The sequence below is a fragment of the Phodopus roborovskii genome, unplaced genomic scaffold (assembly GCF_943737965.1).
Source record: "Phodopus roborovskii unplaced genomic scaffold, PHOROB, whole genome shotgun sequence".
Taxonomy (NCBI): domain Eukaryota; kingdom Metazoa; phylum Chordata; class Mammalia; order Rodentia; family Cricetidae; genus Phodopus; species Phodopus roborovskii.
Window position 1 is genome coordinate 2,813,666 of NW_026126407.1, and position 20,902 is coordinate 2,834,567.

A 20,902-nucleotide genomic window follows, 5' to 3' on the forward strand; every position below is an offset into this window, starting at 1 on the left:
GTGAACCATTTGTGTGTGTGTGTGTGTGTGTGTGTGTGTGTGTGTGTGTGTGTGTGTGTGTGTGTGTACACTAAGACTCATCGAGAGAAAGCTGGCAAAAGGATTAGGGTAGTTTAAAATAGTCATGTGAAACTACTTTTGTTTGTGAAGCAAAGTGTTGGCTTTGGGAACTTGTTTCTGTTTTTATTGCTGGAGATTAAATCCAGGACCTTTCACTGCAGGACAAGTTATATCCCAGTTCATGAGTTTGCTCTAATTTAACTGCTAACTTATAGTTAGTATTTAAGTGAGAGAGTATATGTGAGGCACAAAGACCTTTCTGTCCTAACTCCTGGAACAAAGACTCTTGATCTCAGTTCTGTGGACTGAGGACAGTGTATCCCCAGACGTGGGCACTATCATCTTTGTGCCTACGGCAGTCGAGAATTGTAAGCATATAGCCCTCCTGCTCCTCCTCTAAGCTCAGTCAGTCTCAGATGGAACTCTAGCAGTCTGAATTAACAGGAAGCACACAGAATACCTTGGCAAAAAAATTTTCATAGTTACTACTTGTTTTGATTATTAACCAGCCACGCTAGCCCATCATTGAGTTCTGTGATCTAGTTTGTGTTCCCCAAAATAAGATGGGCTGTGATCTAGGAAGACATTTTGTGCATGCTCACGTACGCATTTGCACATATGAACACACACAGACACAAAAATAAAGCAAATTCGTAAAATACAAATAACAACACTAGCAACAACAAAGCTGAGTATGGTGACACATGCTTACCAAGAGGCCAAGTGAAACAAACAAGTGAACACAGAAGGAAGGTACTACATGATCTTATGTGGAATCTGGAAAAGGTCCAGTTCATAGAAATGTGGAGTAGAATAGTGGGTAGCAGGAGTATGGTGGGAAGAATAGTGAGATGGTGGCCCCAAGGCATAGTGTTTTAGTTATATGTGATGAATGTATTCTCGAGCCCTAATGTACAGGATAGGGACTGTGGTTTATACTGTCTTGTGTTTTGCAGATTGCTAAGACAGATCTTCAGTGTTCTTACCACATATAAAGAAATAATAATCTTTGGTCATGGTGGCTCATACTTTTAATCCCAGCTCTTGGAAGGCAAAAACAGGCAGATCTGAGTTTGAGACTTGCCTGGTGTACAGAGTGAGTTCCAGGACAGCTAGAACTACACAGTTTTTGTCCCCAAAATACCAAAGAATAAATATGTCAAGAGATGCATACATTGATTAGCTTGAACTATCAGTTGACTGTATATGTATGTCAAAACACACTGTGTACCTTAAATGTTTATAACTCAACAAAAAATTTCTTTGTAAGACAGGATCTTGCTATTTAATCTGATCAGGTTTCAAATTTATGAGGCTAAAGCCTCAGCCTCCTGAGTGCTGGAATTACAGGCATGTTCTATCATGCTTGGCTACATTAAAATTTTCTACTAAGCTGAGTCCAGAGGATCACAGCATCAAAACAGGCTCCAGGCCTGAAGACCCTGTCTTATCTGTTGCCCCCCTTTTTAAAGTGATTTGGGCTGGGACGATCCTGTAATCCTAGCACTTGGGAGGTAGGAAGATTATAGATTTGGGGCCAACCTAGGGTTACATAGTAGGGTCCTGTCTAAATTAACAAAAGAAAGGAGAGAGAGCACTGTGGATACATAGTAATTCAGCAGTTGAATGCTTGTCTAGCATGTGTGAGGCCCTAAATTCAGCACAGGAAACCATCTTTTTTTGTAATGAGTGGAAGATGGTAGTAGTTTGGTACAATTAGGTAATTATGAATGGTGCCTATACTTTAACTTTTCCTAAAAATTCTAAATTTTGAGGTTTTTTATGTTCTTTTTAGATAAAGGAGAGTGCTTCACAGACAAGAGATGACCTCAAACAACATTTTACTGATTTAAAAGGAACCCTTGGAAAGCTGTTGGATGAGCGACTGGTGACCCTTTTGCAAGAGGTGGACACAATTGAACAGGAGACCATCAAACCGTTAGATGACTGCCAGAAGCTCATAGAGCATGGAGTTAATACCGCAGATGACCTGGTCCGAGAAGGTGGGACTCTAGAGAACCTACGAAATCCTTACATTCCTATTGACACCTGGCTGATTTCTTAGGATACTAGCAGGCTTCTTGCCATCTGAAGGGTACCTGGGATGCTTCTTCCTTGGGATAGCTTATAATATAGATATGCTGTGAGAGATACTAGTCTAAGAATTAATTGGGATCATTTATAAAACAAAAAGTGTTTATTTCAAAAAGTTCTATGATTATGGTATTCATAATTTTTTGAAGGGGTTATATATTACATTCTCAGTGGATGGTGCTCACACATGGCACAGCACATGCATAGAGGTCAAAGGACAGCCAACAAATTTGGTTCTCAGCTTCTACCATTTATATTCCAGGAATAGAGCTAATGTCAGCAGGCTTGGTGGCAAGTACCTTTCTTTGCCTACTGAGTCATCTTACTGGCTCGTGCATTACATTTTAAATCATATACTCAGCATATAATTTCAAATTTATTTTACAACTTCTTGTGAACTTTTTTTTTTAAAAAAAATACTTTATTTAACTTTATTGTATATATGTTGGTGTGAAGGTGTCATATCCCCTGAACTGGAGTTACAGACAGTTGTGAACTGCCATGTGGGTGTTGGGATTGAATCCAGGTCCTCTTGAAGAGCAGCCAGCACTCTTAACCACTGAGCCATCCCTCCAGCCCCTGTAAACTGTTTTTTTTTTTTTTTTATCTACTGTTTTATGTTCTTGAGATAGAGTCTCCTATTATTGTCCAGACTGCCATGAATTGGGTTCTGGGCTTACTGGTCTGAGCCATCATACCTAACTTCATTTTTAGTTTTTTTTTTTTTTTTTTTTTTTTTTTTTTTTCCTGGTGAAGGGGAGGTGAGGCAGAGTTTCTTTGTGTAGCCCTGGCTTTCCTGAAACTCACTCTGTAGATCAGACTGGCCTTCAATTCACATAGATCCACTTGCCTCCTGAGTGCTAGGATTAAAGAGTGTGCCCAGCTATTTTTAGTTCTTATATTCCAGTTTTTAGGCAGGTTTTGTTGTTGTTAAGTCACCTGTAACTCTTAGATTGCTCATCTCTTATCTTCCTTTGTTGGTGTTGACCTTCTTTCTTCCAGTGCAGACCTTTTATTAGTTATATTAAATAATAAAAAGGTAACAGTTCTGTTTTTGGGAGTCATGCTGAGTAAGATCTAAAATCTTACTGGATAACAAAGGAGTCTGTCTCAGGAAATATAGGACGCCTTCTGTGGGAGTTTGGCAGAGGCTTGAAGAAATTCATCAAGCAAAGGAAAAAGAGGCAGCTGTGATTCTAAGCACAAGTAACATCAGGAGTGGAGTGAATGTCAAAGATCTGTTTCACTAAGAGTTATGTAATGGGATTGGCCCAGGCCAATCGCTGTGTAGCTAATTGTAATCCTCAATGAGACATGTTTATTTTTTACTGACATAATAGTGCCTTTGAGAAAATTCTTTTTAGCAGAACCACAGAACGTCTTCCCCTTGAGGCTTTGAATTTGGAAACAGACCCAGAAGCAGGTCAGCACAGGGCTGGAGTGTGCACACCCATAATATTGAATGCTGTGCTTTCATTTTTGAAAATAAATCTTTTGAGGCATATGCTTGTTTGTCATAGCACTTAATGCTTGAATATTTTTATACTTAAAAAACATTTTTAGTTTCAAATTCTTCCCCTTCTCCCCTACAGAGAAGATAAAAGCTTTTTTCTGTGTGTATGTATGTGTATTTAATTTATTAAGTTGATTCATTTTATTTTTAAAATTATTTGTCTGCATATATGTGTATGTGCACACATGTGTGCTTAGTGCCTGTGGAGGCCAGTCCCCTGAAAGTGGAGTTACAGATGGTTGTGAACCACCATATGTGTGCTTGGAAGCAAACCCCTGTTCTTTGCAAGAATAAGTACTCTTAATCCCTGAGCCATCTCTTCAGTCCCCCCACCTCCTCCTCTTATTTTTTTTTTTTTAAGACAGGCCCTCCTAACTTCCTATTAGCTTTGAACTTCCTATTAGCTAAAGATAACCTTGAGCTTCTGATCACCCTGCCTCTACCTCCTAAGTAGACTTTTGAGGCAGTATTCAATATGTCTGTGTTTTCTTTTAGTAAAGGAGGTCATATCCTCTCAGAAAACTTGAGTTAGGGCTGGCAAGATAGCTCATTGGGTAAAGGATCTTGTTGACAAACCTGAGTTTGATCTTGGGACCACGTGATCCTGCAAGTTGTTCTCTGACTTCCATATGTGTGCCATGGTATGCATGCCCACACACAAAGACACACACACACTGAATGAATAAATATAATCATAGTTAACAAAAAAAAAACTTTAGTAACTTCAGTGTGCATTTGGATGATATAATACTATCCTTCATTTCAAAGGATATAGAGATTGGTCATTTTCATGCCCTGTAAAGAATTTACTTATTGTTGTTCTGTTGAGTAATCTCTTTTGTTGTTGTTTTGTTTTTAATCAAGACAGGGTTTCTCTATGTTATCCTGGCAGTCATGGAGCTCACTCTGAAGATCAGGGTGCCTCTGCCTCCCAAGGGCTGGGATCAAAGTCCTATGCCACCACCATCCAGCCTATTGAGTAATTTCTGATCTAATGTCTAGTGTACTTTCAGGGAAGTCTGACTGAATCAGTTGACTTTTGAGATAGGGTCTCATATATCACAGGCTTGTCTAAAACCTCAGCCTTAAAAACTAAGATAATAGGCATGGTTAGGCATTGGTGGCTCCTGCCTTTAATCCCAGCACTTGGGAGGCAGAGGCAGGCGGATCTCTGTGAGTTCAAGGCCAGTTTGGTCTACAAAGCTAGTTCTAGGACAGGCTTCAAAATAAGAGAAACCCTGTCTCAAAAAAATAAAAAAACAAACAAAAAGATAATAGGCGTGTACCACCTCAGCTGGTATCATTTTGCTGTTTAAGATCCTATGTCCTTTTGCTGCTCTTTATGATAATAACTTTGTTCCTGTTAGAACTGATAAAGAGGAGCCAGGAGTATGGAGGTTCACCCCTGGAATCTTAGTACTCAAGAGTTGGAGACAGAAATAACTTGTGAGTCATGAGGCCAGGCTAATCTACATAGCAAGTTTCATGTCAGCCAAGGCTATTAGTGATACTTTATCTCAAAAAAGTCAGAAAAAAAAAGGGCTGATCAGCTGGCTAAGTGTATAAAGGAGCTTGGTACCAAGCCTGACAGCCCTGAAACTCACATGATGGGCTGGGGAAAAATAAATTCCCTCAAGCTGACATCTGACTGATATATGCACATATCTCCTCCAGTAAATTAATGTTAAAAAAAAAACAAAATCCCCATCACAGGATAAAATAAAAAAGTTAATTGATAAAGAGGAATGAGGAAATTTTCCTGGCTCTCTGCTCTGTGTAAAATTGGTTGTTGAGCTAGATTTGCAGTTATAGAACAGAATCTTTGATCTTTGTTCTCTTTGGCTTGCCAAGTCATTTTGAGAGTTTGATTCTGTGTCACTTGGGAATTAACTTGCAAAAAAGCTAGAAATCTACAGTAAACATGAGTTGTATTGGTTACTGTGTAATAATGACTTTAAAGTGTGACTGTTTTTTTACTGAGCTTGTTTTCTTACCCTCCATTGTAGGTGAGATTGCCATTCTTGGTGGTATAGAACAGAATGACAAATTGTGGAACTTTACCAAAAAGGCCTCACACATTCAGTTGGACAGGTAAAAGAATTTGTCCCTTTTGGACTTTCCTTTTGCCTCCCTTCCAATCTTCACCCTCCTACCTCCTTGGTCCCCATTAAAAATTCTGATGACAGGAAGTAGAGAATCTGTTTTTCAAGGCTTTACTGCCCATTATCATTACTGCTAGTGTCATATGACTGTGGTTGAAATTTTTGATATAGGTATTATTATAGACCTTTTTCAATTCTAGTAGTTAATAGAATTATTAAATTCTAAAACTTCTGGTGCATGCTTCCAGAGCAGCACTCATAATGACATAATTGGAGCAATCCATAGAGAATTGTGGTGGTCTCTGCACAAGAAAAAAACATTGAGTGCCTTACTGAAACCAAATCTTATTTCATTAATGAGATCTTTTGATATAAACTCAATAGTTGTGATTTTTATCAATTTTTTCTTCTTTTTTAAGGCAGGGTATCACTGTGTATGCATCTTAGGCTGACTTCTGGCTTGTGATTCTCCTGTGGAAGTATTCTGAGTGATGGGATTGGGCACATGCTAGTATACAGTTAAAGATTTTGTCTTGCTTACAATGATGGCGGAAGAGAATTTTTAATATAAAGATGAAAGCTCTTCACAAAAACACTTGCAGCGTCTTCAGAATTATTTGCTGAGGCTTTTAGGATTCTTCTAGCATGTGGCCAATCTAAAGTAGTCCTTGTGTTTTCATCTCCAAGTGAAGCATGTCTTAAACACATGACTTTGTTTCTTTAGCTTACCAGAAGTGCCTTTACTAGTTGATGTACCCTGTTTGTCGGCTCAGTTGGATGATTCCATTCTTAACATAGTAAAAGACCACATTTTTAAGCATGGAACAGTAGCTTCCCGCCCACCAGTACAAATTGAAGAATTAATAGAGAAACCTGGAGGCATCATAGTACGATGGTGTAAGGTATGTACCAAATTACAGAAATAGCCTTGACATTATGGATTTGTGATTGTGGGCTTTAAAGATTTATTTACTTATTTATTGTTTTTTCGAGACGAGGTTTCTCTATGTAACAGCCCTGGCTGTCTTTGAACTTCCTCTGTAAACCAGGCTGACCTTGAACTCACAAAGCTCCACCTGCCTCTGCCTCCCAAGTACTGAGATTAAAACCACGTCAGGCTTTGTTTTCTTTTTTGAGACAGGCTCTACCTTGTGTAGACCAGGCTGGCCTCATATAGAGATCTGCTTGACTCTGCCTCTGGAGTGCTGAGATTAAAGGCCTGCACTACCACTGCTCAGGGACCTCTTCCCCCCCCCCCACCCCCGTTTTTTTAAACATTGAATGACTCTAAAATAGGATTTCTAAAGTATAGGCTTGTTGTGGAGGTACACACTTTTGTTTTTGGTTTTTTGAGACAGGGTTTCTCTGTATTGTTTTGGAACCTGTCCTGGAACTAGCTCTGTAGACCAGACTGGCCCTGAACTCACAGAGATCTGCCTGCCTCTGCCTCCTGAGTGCTGGGGTTAAAGGTGTGCACCACCACCACCAACATCCAGCTGAGGTACACACCTTTAACCCTAGCACTCAAGTAGTAGATTCAGGTGGATCTCTATGGGTTTGAGGCCAGCCTGGCCTATATAGTGAGATTCAAGCCAGCCAGGATTACATAGTGAGACTATCTTAAAACAGAAAGTGATTAAATAAATATTCCTACAGTTCTCTTACACTCAGTATTGTCCAGAATTCTGTTTTTGTTGGTGTTTATTTTATTTTATTTTATTTTGAGACAGGGTTTCTCAGTGTAACAGCCCTAGCTGTCCTGGGAAGGCAGAAGCAAGTGGATCTCTGTGAATTTGAGGCCAGTCCGACCTAATGAGTTCCTAGACAGCCAGGGCTATACAGAGAAACCCTGTTTTGGAACAAAAAAGAAAGAAAAGAGAGAACTAATTCCCAAAAGTTGTCTCCTGCCCTCTCACATGCATGCTGTGTCATGTGCACAGGAACACATATGCACACATAACTGTACCAGAGTATACAGAATGGCTTCAACATATTTTTTTTATTTGAAGCTTTTATATAGAAGAAAGAAGTAGAGATGTACCATCATCACCAAAAACTCCACAACAGAAACCCGCAAGGACTGGTTATTTCTAGGGTTTTTGTTTGCTTGCCTATTTCTTTTAGTGTTAATCACTAGTTCTTATTTGGGCTTTCTTGTGCACACATGTAAGTTTTTTTTTTAAAAGTATACCTTACTGTAAATTATGAGATCTTAATGTTTTGGATCTGTATTAGATAAGGCTGTGTAGATCAGGCTAGCCTCAAACTCATCACAATCCCCTTGTCTCACCCTCCAAATGTTGGGATTACAGGTGCATGCTATGTATGAATACCTACTATTCTTTGTCTTTACCAGTACTTAGGATTGTCAGACGTATGTTTTTGCACAAATGCTATCTCATTATGGTTTTATATTGTATTTTCATATCTCTCTATTCATGTGTATTTCCTGTCTTTTGAATAATTTTCCTTTAAAAAATATTTTGAGCTTGAGGTTGTTGTATGGCCTAGGTTGGCCTAGAATTTGCTGTGGAGCTGAGACTATGACTCATTGGTAGCATGTATGCCTGTGCAAGATACTTGGTTTGATCCCTCATACTTTACACACATAAAATAAACAAACTAAATGAACGGTTTGGTGTGTAGTGTATTCTAATCCCAGATTGATTATCCCCTTGCCTTATCTTTCTAAGTGCTGGGATTATAGTCATGTGCCTCTCTGTTCAGCTATTCTTTCTCTCATCTTTTTCTTTTTTAATTACATTTTGTGTGTGTGTGTGTTGGGGGAGCATGCATGCCATTTCAAATGTCTGGAGGTGGAAGGACTTCCTGCAGGAATTGTCCCTCCTTCTACCTTGTGGGTCTTGGGGATTGAACTCAGATCTCTATCAGGCTTTCTGTTGGGCACCCTCCTGCTGAGCTGTTTTTGAGGCAGAGTCTCATATAGTCCAGGCTAGCCTTGAACTTGCTATGTAGTTAAGGCTGGGCTTTAACTACTGTGCCTCTTGTCTGCTTTTCTAGCTGCTGTGATTAGAAGCAATGTTACCATCCCCAGCTTCAGAATGGGTAATATTAAAGACACTTTTCAATTTATAAAAGAGAAAGAAAGGTAGGCTGTTAAGATGGCTAAGCAGATACAGGCATTTGTTATGAAGGCTGACAAGCTGAGTTCATTTCCTGGAGCCTACATGGTGGGAAAGAACTGACTCTTACATGTTGTCCTCTGACCTTCACATGTGCTTTGTGGTATGCATATATGAGCGTACGTGCACATACATACACACAAGTGGAACAAAGGAGCCAGACATGGTAACTCATAGTATTTGGTATGGCAAGGCAGGAGGTTGGTGAGCTCAAGGCCATTTTGGACAGTAGAGCAAGACCTGTTCTCAGAAACAAATACACACACCGGGTAGTGGTGGCGCATGCCTTTAATCCCAGCACTCAGGAGGCAGAGGCAGGCGGATCTCTGTGAGTTTGAGACCAGCCTGGTCTACAAGAGCTAGTTCCAGGACAGCCTCCAAAGCCAAGGAGAAACCCTGTCTTTAAAACCAACCAACAAAAAACCCAAACACACAAAAAGAAAAGGAGAAGCAACTATGTATGGTAATACTTATCTATAGTCCTAACTGTCAGGAAACCAAAGCAGGATTACCATGAATTCAAGGCCTGGCCTGGGCTACATGTAGTGAAACCCTATCTCAGGAAGAACAAAAAGAAAAAGGAAATAGTGATAAACGTGTTGTCTGTGCCTTCCCCATAGTGTTCATTTTTGCCTCTATTCAGCAAATGGACATAATATTTTTTTGCTAGATGCCCCCGTTCTGGTTTTTACCTAACTTAAAAAAAAAATCTCTCCCCATAGGTGGATGATGACTTTACGGCCCAAGATTACAGGCTCCAGTTCCGTAAATGTACTGCAAATCATTTTGAAGATGTATATGTAGGGTCTGACACTGAATTCATAGTGTTGCACATAGACCCCAATGTTGATTATCAATTCAGAGTCTGCGCCCGAGGAGATGGTCGGCAGGAGTGGAGTCCTTGGAGTGTTCCCCAGACAGGGCACTCTACACTGGTGCCTCATGGTATGCTCTTACCTTGTCACACCTAAAACTCAATAGGGTGTAGGGAAGTTTACCTCCTGTGCTGAGAGTGGTGCACAGGTAACCACTTTCCTAAGGATGATCTTGAATTGAGAGAACATGGAACCTGCCTTTTACTCAGATTATTCCATGTAAATTGTTTTCATCAGCTCTTGTGTTTGGAATTCAAAATTGAGCATCACCCAAACCACACTTTGAAAACAGTGCCTAAAACACCGACACACACCATGGGGTTTCTTTGTGCCACAGCCCTGGCTGTCCTGGAACTCTCTTTGTACATAGGCTGTCTTCAGATCCCCAGAGACCTTCCTTCCTCTGTCTTTCCAGTGCTGTGATTAAAGGTGTGAGCCAACACTGACAGGCTTGTATATTTATTTTTAATATGACACTGTTGATTGAACTCAGATCCTTATACATGCTAATAAATACATGCTCTGTTATTTATTCAGGTTATAATATTAATTTGAACTTTTTTTTTTTTTAGATAGATGATGACGGTTATTTTATTTATTTTTCAATTTGTATAGGAATTTACCAAACTCTTTTTTGTAATTTGTGGCTCTAACCCCAATACCCTGTTACTAAATCTTTTATTAAATTTCTCTTAGACTACTCTAAGTAAATTACTTTCATTCAATTCTGTTTAAGGTGTCTCTATTCAATAAACTCTTGAAAAGAGTGTTATAATTTTTAATGACTTTCCTTTTAAAGAGTGGACACCTGGCTTTGAGGGATACAGTCTGAGCAGTCGAAGAAATATAGCACTCCGGAATGATGCCGAGTCCTCGGGTGTTCTCTACTCCAGTGCTCCAACCTACTTCTGTGGGCAGACATTAACATTCAGGTAAGTAGACTGAGAAATGCCTGTCATGCCTTCTAGCCATGTAATGGAATGTTTAGGGTATGAGCTGCCATGTGGGTACCTGAATCCTAGAAGAGCAGCCAGTGCTCTTAACCACTGAGCCATCTCCTCAGTGCCTATTTTTATTTCTTTAAAAATGCTTTTAATAATGTGTGTTGGGGCACACACACTTGCAAGAGTCAGTTCTCTTTCAACTGTGTAAGTCCTAGAGTTAAAATCAAGTCCTCCAGCTTGGTGACCAGTGTCTCTTTCTTTCTTTCTTTCTTTCTTTCTTTCTTTCTTTCTTTCTTTCTTCCTTCCTTCCTTCCTTCCTTCCTTCCTTCCTTTCTTTTTCTTTCTTTCTTTCTTTTTTTTTTTTAAAAAAAAAAGCTCTGGTGGTTTTATTAAAGGAAGGTTTTTCTGGTTTACTACTTCTCACCAGTCTGTTCTGGCATGCTTCTAATATCAGAGTCACCTGGGTCAACGATAGACGGTGTGAATACTCTGTAGTATTTTCCACATGCTGTGCCCAATTCAATGTTATTGCCACTGTAGTGATGGACACCGGTTTTAGCCAACATGGCATAGTATTCTATTTCAGATTTCCTCAAAGCTCAGATTTCCTCAAAGCCGGGCAGTTGTTGGTGAGTATAACCAACTTCGCTTTGCCCAGCACATACTCCCCACTTTTCATAACAAGCTGGAGCCTAGAGTTGATGGACTTTGAGGGACTTTTTTTTTTTTTTTAAACATTTATTTATTTAATGTACACTGGTGTTTTGCCTGTATATACTGTTCGTGAGGGTGTCGGATCCTCTGTGACTGGGGTTACAGACAGTTGTGAGCTGCCATGTGGGTGCTGGGAATTGAACCAGGGTCCTCTGGAAGAGCAGCCAGTGTTCTTAACCACTGAGCCATCTTTCCAGCCTGACTCAAGGGACTTTTTCATCTTCTTTGCAGCCACCATCTTCCTGCCTTAGGTGCCAGACAGCCCCCAACCAAGAGCAGCCACCAAAATGGCCGGGGAGCGAGAGCAACCAGTGTCTTTTTCTATGAGCCATCTCACCAGCCTCAGATGATCAGATTTTTTTCTATTTTGTTTCCTTATGTAAGGCATGGGAGAACATCTGGAAGTTGTGTCTAAGCCAGTGTTGCTGTATTCACATCCAACCAAATAATTTGAACTGCTCCCCACTGTCAGGATATGCTAGTTTATGCTTTGTCTTTCTTCTGACACCTCCTCTCACCCATTAAGTCATAAGGAAAGAATGGTTGAATCACCAGAAAAATGCCAAGAGGAGAAAAATGAGTCTCTGTTAACTTTCCATTTCTACAATAAACACTTGAGATAATCAGCTTACAAAGAAAAGAGGGCTATCTGGTTCACCTTCTGGTAGTTTAGTTCGTGACTGGAAGCTCGCTTCTTGGGGCCTGTTCCAGAAAGTACGGTGGCAGGATTTTCACCCATTCCTAACAGTGCCAGCCAAAGACCAAACCTTTGACACTGCCTTTCAGGAGTACAGAGGTATTCTATATCTAATTATGGCGGAATCTAAAACTCAAAATCTACTTATGCCCCACATAGTGAATTTTCTATACTGAAATATACTCCTGTGTCTATGTCTTTGTGTACAGAAGAACTTTCATCATTGAAATGCCTCAAAACCAGGTACTTGTGCACATCAACAGACTTTCTGAGCTTTAATAGATGCAGGCCAAAGAGCTCAGATAAGAATAATGATAATAAACAATTGCAGTTGCTATCTAAGTGGTACTCACTCTGTGCCAAGTACTTGTGCATATGGTCTCATGTGCCCTAGGCTATGTAGCTGAGAATAACCTTGACCTTCTGATCCCCTTCTTCCCAGGGCTGGGGCAGGGACAGGCTCTGCTTTGCTGGCTTATTCATGCTAAGGACTGAACCCAGCCAGGGCTTTGTAAATGCAAAGTAAGCACTCTGCCAGCTGAGCTATACAGTAAGCTGCATTTTAGTTTTAAGATAACCTAAAGTGATAAATGTAGTTAACACTTTTAGGAGTGAGGAAATTAAGGCACAAAGAAGTTAATTATCCAGTGCCTCAAAGCTTGTAATTGCCAAAGCTGGAATTTAAGTCCAGGGAGCCTGCATTCAGAATCTGTCATTATGAATTCCTGCCTTGACCTGCTGAGTATGGCATAGACAGGCATTACCACACCCAGAGAAATTAGTGGTCATAGCTACTTGTCATTGCATCTGCTTTGTCTTTTTTGTGAGAATGTAAGTGTGATTCTTACTAATGTGGAGATCTACAGTCTTGCTGGTGCCTTCTCACTCCTATGTTGGTGGTTGTGCTGTCCTGAACTTTAGGCCTTGGGAGTGTAAAGCATTTGTTCTTCCACAGAGCTGCCCACCCCTTCTTCCTAATTTTAGCCCCCCACCCCCATATTGCTTAATCATAATGCTGTCTTGTGTTTTTGGGTTTTTTGTTTTGTTTTTCAAGATGGTTTCTCTGTGTAGCCCCAGCTATTCTGGAACTCTCTGTGGACCAGGCAGGCCTTGAATCTACCTGCCTCTGCCTTGAAAGTGCTGGGATTAAAGGCATGCACCACCCCTACCCAGCCTGCTGTCTTACGTTTTAAGTTCCCTCTCTGTGGATACAGAGACGTATTTGATTAATGGCTTGCATTCCTGCAATGATACAGATTGATAGGACTCTACTGCTTACTGGTCTGACAGAAGCTCTCAATCAAACATGGCTTCTCTGTCCTCTTCCAGGGAAGCCTCACTGGTCCCCGCTTGCCTGAGTGAGTAACTGAAACTCAGTTAAACTCAGTGAGCCAGACTGCATTTTTGTCATTCTCCCCCTTGAATGTGGACTAAGTGTTTTTTCCCCTTGTTCAAAGGCAGCAGCACTTAAATCAGGTGAATGGGAGGGGCAAATGAGTGTACCTGCATGAAGATCATCTTATCTTTGCTGTGGTTTCTAGAGGGCTTGCAGGTATTGATTGAAAGGATAAAAATACAGCTTAACTCTCTAATGACCACTAAAAGTCAAAAATTTAGAAAAAGTCCATCAGCATATATTTAAAAATCACCCTAGCTGCATGCAGAGCTCAGGGGAAAAAAAAACACATAAAATAATTTAATCATGATGACTGATTTCTGGATATTATTATTATTATTCATAATCACCTAGTTTCTAAAAAATGTTGTTATCCACAACAGTCTGGGAATTGTTATGGGTCATCCTGTCTACAAAAAAAAAAAAAAAAAAAAAATCAATATCTAAAAGATGGGACTCATAACAAAAAGGGAAAGAGAGAAAACAAGAGCCTCTGCCAATAGATATAGATAACTCCCTAACTGGAAAGTACATTCTCCCAGCTGCTCAAGGACGAGGCTACTGAGCCCGCCGGTTCTTGAGAAAGAAAAATCCCCTAACCTTGCAGGTGTGCTCAATCTCTGTAACCTAGGAAACCTTACTAACCATCCCAAATTTTGAATTATCCTATGTCCTTGCTTTTAGGCCTAGTAAAAATAACAGGCTAGCTTTAAAACTGGCCTTGTTAGTTTTTATGTAAATCCTATAAAAGCTGTCTCAATTCTGCCCTCGAGGTCCTCAGTCCTCTACCCCTGCGTGGCTTATGACTGTGGACCCCAGTGCACTTGGAATAAAAGTTCCTCATGCTATTTGCATCAAGACCGATTCTCATGAGTGATTTGGTGTGCTGCCTTTCCTGAGTGGGAGCGTGAAGGACCATGCTCTGCAGGTCTTACAGTATGACCAAACTTTTGGCAATTGTGACTTGGTGTTGTCATCTAGAAAGTGTGTACTTGAGAGCTGAGCAGTGCCGTTAAAGCAAAGGGGGAAGAGGAGATAGCAAAATTTTTTTCTGAAGTAAAAATATTTTCAGTAAGTGTATAATTCTTCATTGGGTTGAATTCACAACTATCCTTGGCTGCATGTGGGCTATAGGCCACAGGTTAGGTATGCTTGGTAGAACATCTGAAGCCAGTGAGAACTTGTCTCTGGCTGAATGCTAGCTGTTCCAGGAGTCTCAAGGCTTTGGTGCCAGAGTCTGCTGATAGCCCTTCTCCTGGCCTCTCCTGTTTCGTGAAAGAACATTCCTTTTTTTTTTTTTTTTTTTTTTTTTTTTTTTTGGTTGCTTTTACCCTTTCCTGATATCATTGATTTACTTTTTAATTATGTATGTCAGTATGCTCTTGAGTTGGATTCCCTCCAGCTGGAAGTACATACAGTCAGTTGTGAACTGCCTCTTGTGTGCCCTAGAAATTGAACTTAGTCCTCTTTAAGAATAGCACATGCTCTTAACCCCTGAGCCATCTCTCCAGCCTATTATTATTATTTTGTTTGTTTTTCGAGACAGGGTTTCTCTTTGTAGCTTTGGAGGCTGTCCTGGAACTTTCTCTGTTCTGTCTCCCAAGTGCTGGGGTTAAAGGCATGCACCATCATCATCCGGCCAGCCCTTTATTTCTTTTTTATTTATTTTATTTTATGTACATTAGTATTTTGTATGTATGTATGTATGTATGTATGTATGTATGTATGTGTGAGGGTGTCAAATCCTCTGGAACTAGAGTTACAGACAGTTGTGAGCTGCCATGTGGATGCTGGGAATTGAACCTGGGTCCTCTGGAAGAGCAGACAGTGTTCTTAACCACTGAGCTATCATTCCAGCTCCCCCCCCCACCCCCATTTACAGTTCACACTCCATCACTGAGGAGAGCTAAGGCAGGAGATCAAAGCAGAAACCTGAAGCAGAGAGGACTCGCTTAGCTACCTTTCTTGTATACCCCATGACCACATGCTAGGATGGCACATCTCACAGAGGATTGGGCCCTCCCACATCAATTGCAATTTTTAAAAGCCCCAGCCATTTGCTTGTGTTTTGAGACAGGTTCTCACTGTGGTACCTTCCCTGGCTTAGAATTTAATATGTATCTATGCTGGCCTTGCACTTGACAATAATCTTCCTTTCTCTATCTCCAGAGTGTTAGTATTGTGACAAGTACTACCACACCCAGAGGTTAATAGCTTTGGGATATGTGAATTTGATTCAGTGCTTGCTTGTCCTCCACACTCCTCATTCAGTAAGGGTCTTACTTTATAGCCTAAATTGGTCTGGGTAGAACTCACTTCAAATCTTCAGCAATCCTGTTTCTTCCTATTTGGTGTTAGGGTTACAAGTGTGTGTCACCGTACCTGGCTTGTTGTATTTATTATTGTGCATATGTATAGATGTATATACATATGTGTAAATAGAGGTTTCTCTGTCCCTCCCTGTCCCCTAGCTGCTTCTAAATAATCACTCAGAGGCTTAATAGTAATTATAGAATGTTTGGCCTATAGTTCAGGCTTATTACTAACTAGCTCTTACATTTAAACTAACCCATTTCTATTAATCTGCTTATTGCCAAGTGGTCTGTGGCTTCCTAATCCTCTGGCATCTTGTTCCTTGAGTCTTCCCTGACTTTGCCTTTCTTCATCTGTGTCTTCAGTTTGATTGTTCTGCCTAACTTCATCCTGCTTTGCCATAGGCCAAATAGCTTTTATTATTACCCAATGGGAACAGTACACATTTATAGCATACAGAAAGATCATCACACAGCACATATGTTTAAATTGTGTGAGTGTAAGTGTACTCATGCCATGGCATGCATATGAAAGTTAGATAACAGCTTTTAGGAGTGGGCTCTAAGCTTCCACAATGTGAATTCTGTAGAATAAGCTTAGTTGTTGGACTTTTCAAAAAATATTTATTTATTATATACAGTGTTGTGCCTGCATGTATACCTGCAGGCCAGAAGAGGGCACCAGATCTTATTACAGATGGTTGTGAGCTCCCACATGGTTGCTGCTAATTGAACTCTGGACCTCTGGAAGAACAGACAGTGCTCTTAAACCACTGAGCCATCTCTCCAGCCCCCTTTAGTTGTCAGACTTGTAAGGCAAGCACTTTTTTACCTACCGAACCTTTACACAAGCCCTTGTTTTTTGTTTCTGAGATACTTTTTTATGTAGCCCGGGCTGGCCTCAAACTCTCTTCCAAAGTACTGGGATTATAAGTATATACCAAATAAGCTGGGCAATGGTGACTCATACCTATAATCCCAGCACTTGGGAGGCAGAGACAGGAGAATCTCTGGATTTGAGGACATCCTGGTAGAACTGGCAGGCAGGGAGGAGAACTATGAGGAGACAAACATCTGGGAACAAGAGAGGAAGGAAGAGGACTTCAGGGACCAGCCACACAGCTACACATCCAGACACAGAGTTAAGAAGGAAAGGGAAGGTGTACAGGAATAGAAAGGCAAAAGCCCTCAGGTTGAAGATAGGTGAGATAATTTTTAAAAAGCTGGCAAGAAACAAACCAAGCTAAGGCCAGGCATTCTGACTAAGAATAACCCTCCGCATAAGATTTTTTTTTGTGAGCTGGGTAGTGGGCTCCCCTAAAAAGCCAAAAGTAAAAAATAGCACAATAAGCTACCATGTCTGGCATTTTTTTTTTTTTTCTCAAGATAGGGGTCTCTATGTAGCTCTGGCTATCCTAGGATCACTCCCTGTAGCTCAGGCTGGCCTTGAACTCACAGAGATCTGCCTGCCTCTGTCTCTGGACTGCCGGGATTAAAGATGTGCACCACAACTGCCAACTTTCTCTGTTACTTAATGTCACTTCTAAAATGGAAAGCCAACCCGATTGACTGCAGAATTTTTTTTTTTTTTTCTTTTTTAAGTGAATCACAGTGAATTCTTTTCCCACTCTGGGTATTTAGAGCGCTGCATATTATAAAGAATTAGAGGCCCAGTCTTTAATCCCAGGACTTGGGAGGCAGAGGCAGGTGGATCTCTGTGAGTTTGAAGCCAGCCTGGTCCACCGAGCAAGTTCCATGACAGCCTCCAAAGCTACAGAGTAACCCTGTTTTGGGGAAAAAAAAGAAGAGTTGTGTTGTATTTTATTTTTTGCTTTTTGTGTAAGGGTGTCAGATCCTCAGGGATTGGAGTTTCAGACAGCCGTAAGGTGCTGTTTAGGTGCTGAGAACTCAGCCTGAGTTCTCTGGAAGAACAGCCAGACCTCTTAATCAAATAGCCATCTCTCCAGCCCTTATATTGGTTTTTCAAAACAGGGGTTCTTTGGGTAACCCTGGCTATCCTGGAACAAACTCTAGTCCAGGCTGACCTTGATTTCAGAGATCAGCCTGCCTCCCTCCCAAAACCTCAGATTAAAGTTGTGCACCACCAAGCCCAGCTAACATACTCCTTTTTAAGATTTATTTATCTTTTGTTAATGTGTATGTGTGTGTATGAATGTATGTTATGTATGTGCAAGTGCTTCTGGAGACCAGAAGATAATGGATGCCTTGAAGTTGGAGTTAACATGTAGTGGTGAGACATCTGATGTAGGTGCTGGGTACTGAACTCCCATCCCCTGCAAGAGTAGCAAGCTCCTAACCCCTGAACTATCTTGCCCATCTCATGTTACATTTAAAAAGAAAGAGATGAAATTACCTTTTTACTTCAATTATAGAGTTGAAACAGTGGGACAGCCAGACAGAAGAGACAGTATAGGAGTGTGTGCAGAAAAGCAGAATGGCTATGACTCTCTGCAGCGGGACCAAGCTGTGTGCATCAGCACCAATGGTAAGACACATCTGACTGTGCCCTTAAAACAGACCTGGTAGCTGGAGCAGACCTGAGTGAAAGGCACTTCCCTAAGGACTAACTTACTAGTATGACCGTGCACCATGCAAACCCACAAAGGAGGGAAACAACCAACAGTTCTGCCCAGCTACATACAAACTAGTTAGGGCTGGTCAGTTGGCTCAGCAGATAAAGCACTTGCCATGCAAATCCAACCACCTGGAGCCCACATAAAGGTGTGAAGAGAAAACCAACAAGCCCACATCTACATACACATCACACATATATAATAACAAGTACTTTTTGGTCCCTCACTACCAAAATCCAGGTATGGTGGCACACACATACCTGTAATCTCAGCATTTGGGAATTTGAGGCCAGTCTGGGATTCCCCCCACTCCCCCATTTCTGGGGGAAATAAATGACTAAATCACTAAGTCAGCATTTAATCTTCCGTGGCAAGCTTCTTGTCTATCATGTAGGAAACTGTGTTGCTGCTGAGGGGCTGAGCTCTGTGGCATTCTTTCGATCATAGGAAACTCAGTCTCTCCTGGAAGAATCCAGCCCCTTCAAGTGATTGAAACTTGAGTTTTTGCTCTGACTATGGGAATGAGGGTTAATCTCTATTTAAATTAATTATTAATACCCGATTTTCTGGAGTGTTTCTTTTTCCTAAGTCATCTAGAAGCTGTTTGGATTTTCTCAGTCACAGATGAATGTCTCTTAATGTTTTAGGTGCAGTTTTTGTCAATGGCAAAGAAATGACTAATCAGTTGCCTGCAGTTACCTCTGGATCCACTGTCACATTTGACATCGAAGCTGTGACTCTAGGGACTGCTAACAACAGTGAAGGCGGAAACGTCAAGCTCCGAGTAACCATTAGCTCCAGTAACAGGGAAGTGGTGTTTGATTGGCTGCTTGACCAGTCCTGTGGCTCTCTTTACTTCGGATGCTCGTTTTTCTATCCTGGATGGAAAGTGCTGGTATTTTAACATTTTGAGGGCTTGGTTTGAGGGTTTGGTGTTTCAGTCTTAAGCCTAGCTTAGTTGCATCTGACTTTAAAAAAGGTGAGCTTACCTCTTGGGCCACTGGAAATGTAAAGTATTGCCAGGTTTGTGTTGTAATTATTTCAGTAGGAGACTGGGAGGTGGTGGCACATGCCTTTAATCCCAGAGTTTGGGAGGCAGAGGCAGGTGGATCTCTGAGTTTGAGGCCAACCTGGTCTATAGAGCTAGTTCCAGGACAGCTAGGACTACACAGAGAAAAACTGCTTCAGTAATATTTCAGTAAGAAGTGAGCTGAATGAGGTGAATAAAACTGTAGTTCTGTTTTGTTTTTAGTATAAATATCAAACTAGCTTTAAAAGTCTGCATACTTTTCCACTGTTCTTCCTAAACTTGGTCGTTAGAACAGAAAAATGTCACATTATTAAATCTTCATCAAGATCAAAGGCCATAAGAGAACAACAGAAAAATACAGCTAGAGGCCAGGGTTCTGTAATATTGTTCAGTTGTCTGTCTTGCTCTTCCTCACCTGAACCCCCCTGAGTGTGCTGACTTTGCTCCTGTCTGTGTTCAATTGTCTCTAAGTCTGAAAAGCTTAGTGGATTCTGTGTTTTTACAGGGCCTGAACAAGTGTCTGTGATAGCAAGTATCCTCGCTCTTCCCTAGCAGTATGAGACAAGATAGGATGAAGGGTCTGTATTCCTTAAGGTGAAGCCATTTACGGAAGTACACAGCAGTGTTAACCAGTTCACATGTGCACAGCATGTGCCCATGAGCATCTTGCCTCAGCCATGCACATGGGACCATGCAGAGTATTACAATCTAGTGTAATATCAGGTTGAGAAATGGTCTTTTAATGGACCAAAGAAATATAGGGTAAATACTTGACCTATTTTTTTAAAACTTAAATTTGTGTGAAATATTTATTTGACTTACGTAATATGTAAAAAAGTGTGGTCTTGTTATACCAGCCATCGTACAGATAAGCTTTAATGTGAATTTTTTCTTTTTGTTTTTACCAGTAGTGAAAAAGTGGAAAAACAAGTGTGGTATTTTTGTAAGATAATTTATTTGGGGATTTATGTTCCCTTTTTGACAATCATGCCCTTTCCTCCTTCCCTTGTTTTATATAAGTAAGTGCCCTTTCTCATGTTAATAAGACATTCTAGAGTATAGGTGCCTTTATCCAGACTTCTGAAACGAAATAAAAAAAAAAAAAATCAAAAGCTAACTGTATTTTGTGGGTTTTTTTTTGTGTGTGTGTGTGGTGTGTGTGTGTGTTGTGTGTATAATAAACCATTTTAATATGCTTTTTATTAGAAATTTTTAAAAAGGTTTGTTGTGGCTCCAGGCATTTTTTTTTTTAAGCTTGTAAATGGCTACTTATATATGATTATGTTCTGTACCTCATCTCACCTAGCACAACGCTGGATTGAATGAATGGAGATAAGTCACTTTCTCCAGACATCTTTTCATCCATTAAATGTATGTTTAATGTGGGCGACTTTAGGTGTTTGTTGTTTTTAAGACACATGGTCTCTA

General features: G+C 40.6%; 1 protein-coding gene and 1 pseudogene across 1 annotated transcript in view; one reads left to right on the forward strand and one right to left on the reverse strand.

Annotated features, from left to right (window-relative positions):
* The window catches only part of Crlf3 (cytokine receptor like factor 3), a 33,264-nt gene extending 12,673 nt beyond the window's left edge, over positions 1–20,591 (forward strand). The window contains exons 2-8 of the mRNA XM_051179820.1: positions 1,856–2,063; positions 5,674–5,758; positions 6,494–6,671; positions 9,635–9,857; positions 10,587–10,719; positions 18,244–18,356; positions 19,092–20,591. Coding sequence (XP_051035777.1) covers positions 1,856–2,063; positions 5,674–5,758; positions 6,494–6,671; positions 9,635–9,857; positions 10,587–10,719; positions 18,244–18,356; positions 19,092–19,348 — 1,197 coding nt within the window. The 3' untranslated portion in view covers positions 19,349–20,591. The remainder of the gene's footprint in view (positions 1–1,855; positions 2,064–5,673; positions 5,759–6,493; positions 6,672–9,634; positions 9,858–10,586; positions 10,720–18,243; positions 18,357–19,091) is intronic.
* On the reverse strand, positions 11,106–11,683 carry LOC127218812 (60S ribosomal protein L30-like; annotated as a pseudogene).
* Positions 20,592–20,902: the final 311 nt, after the last annotated feature.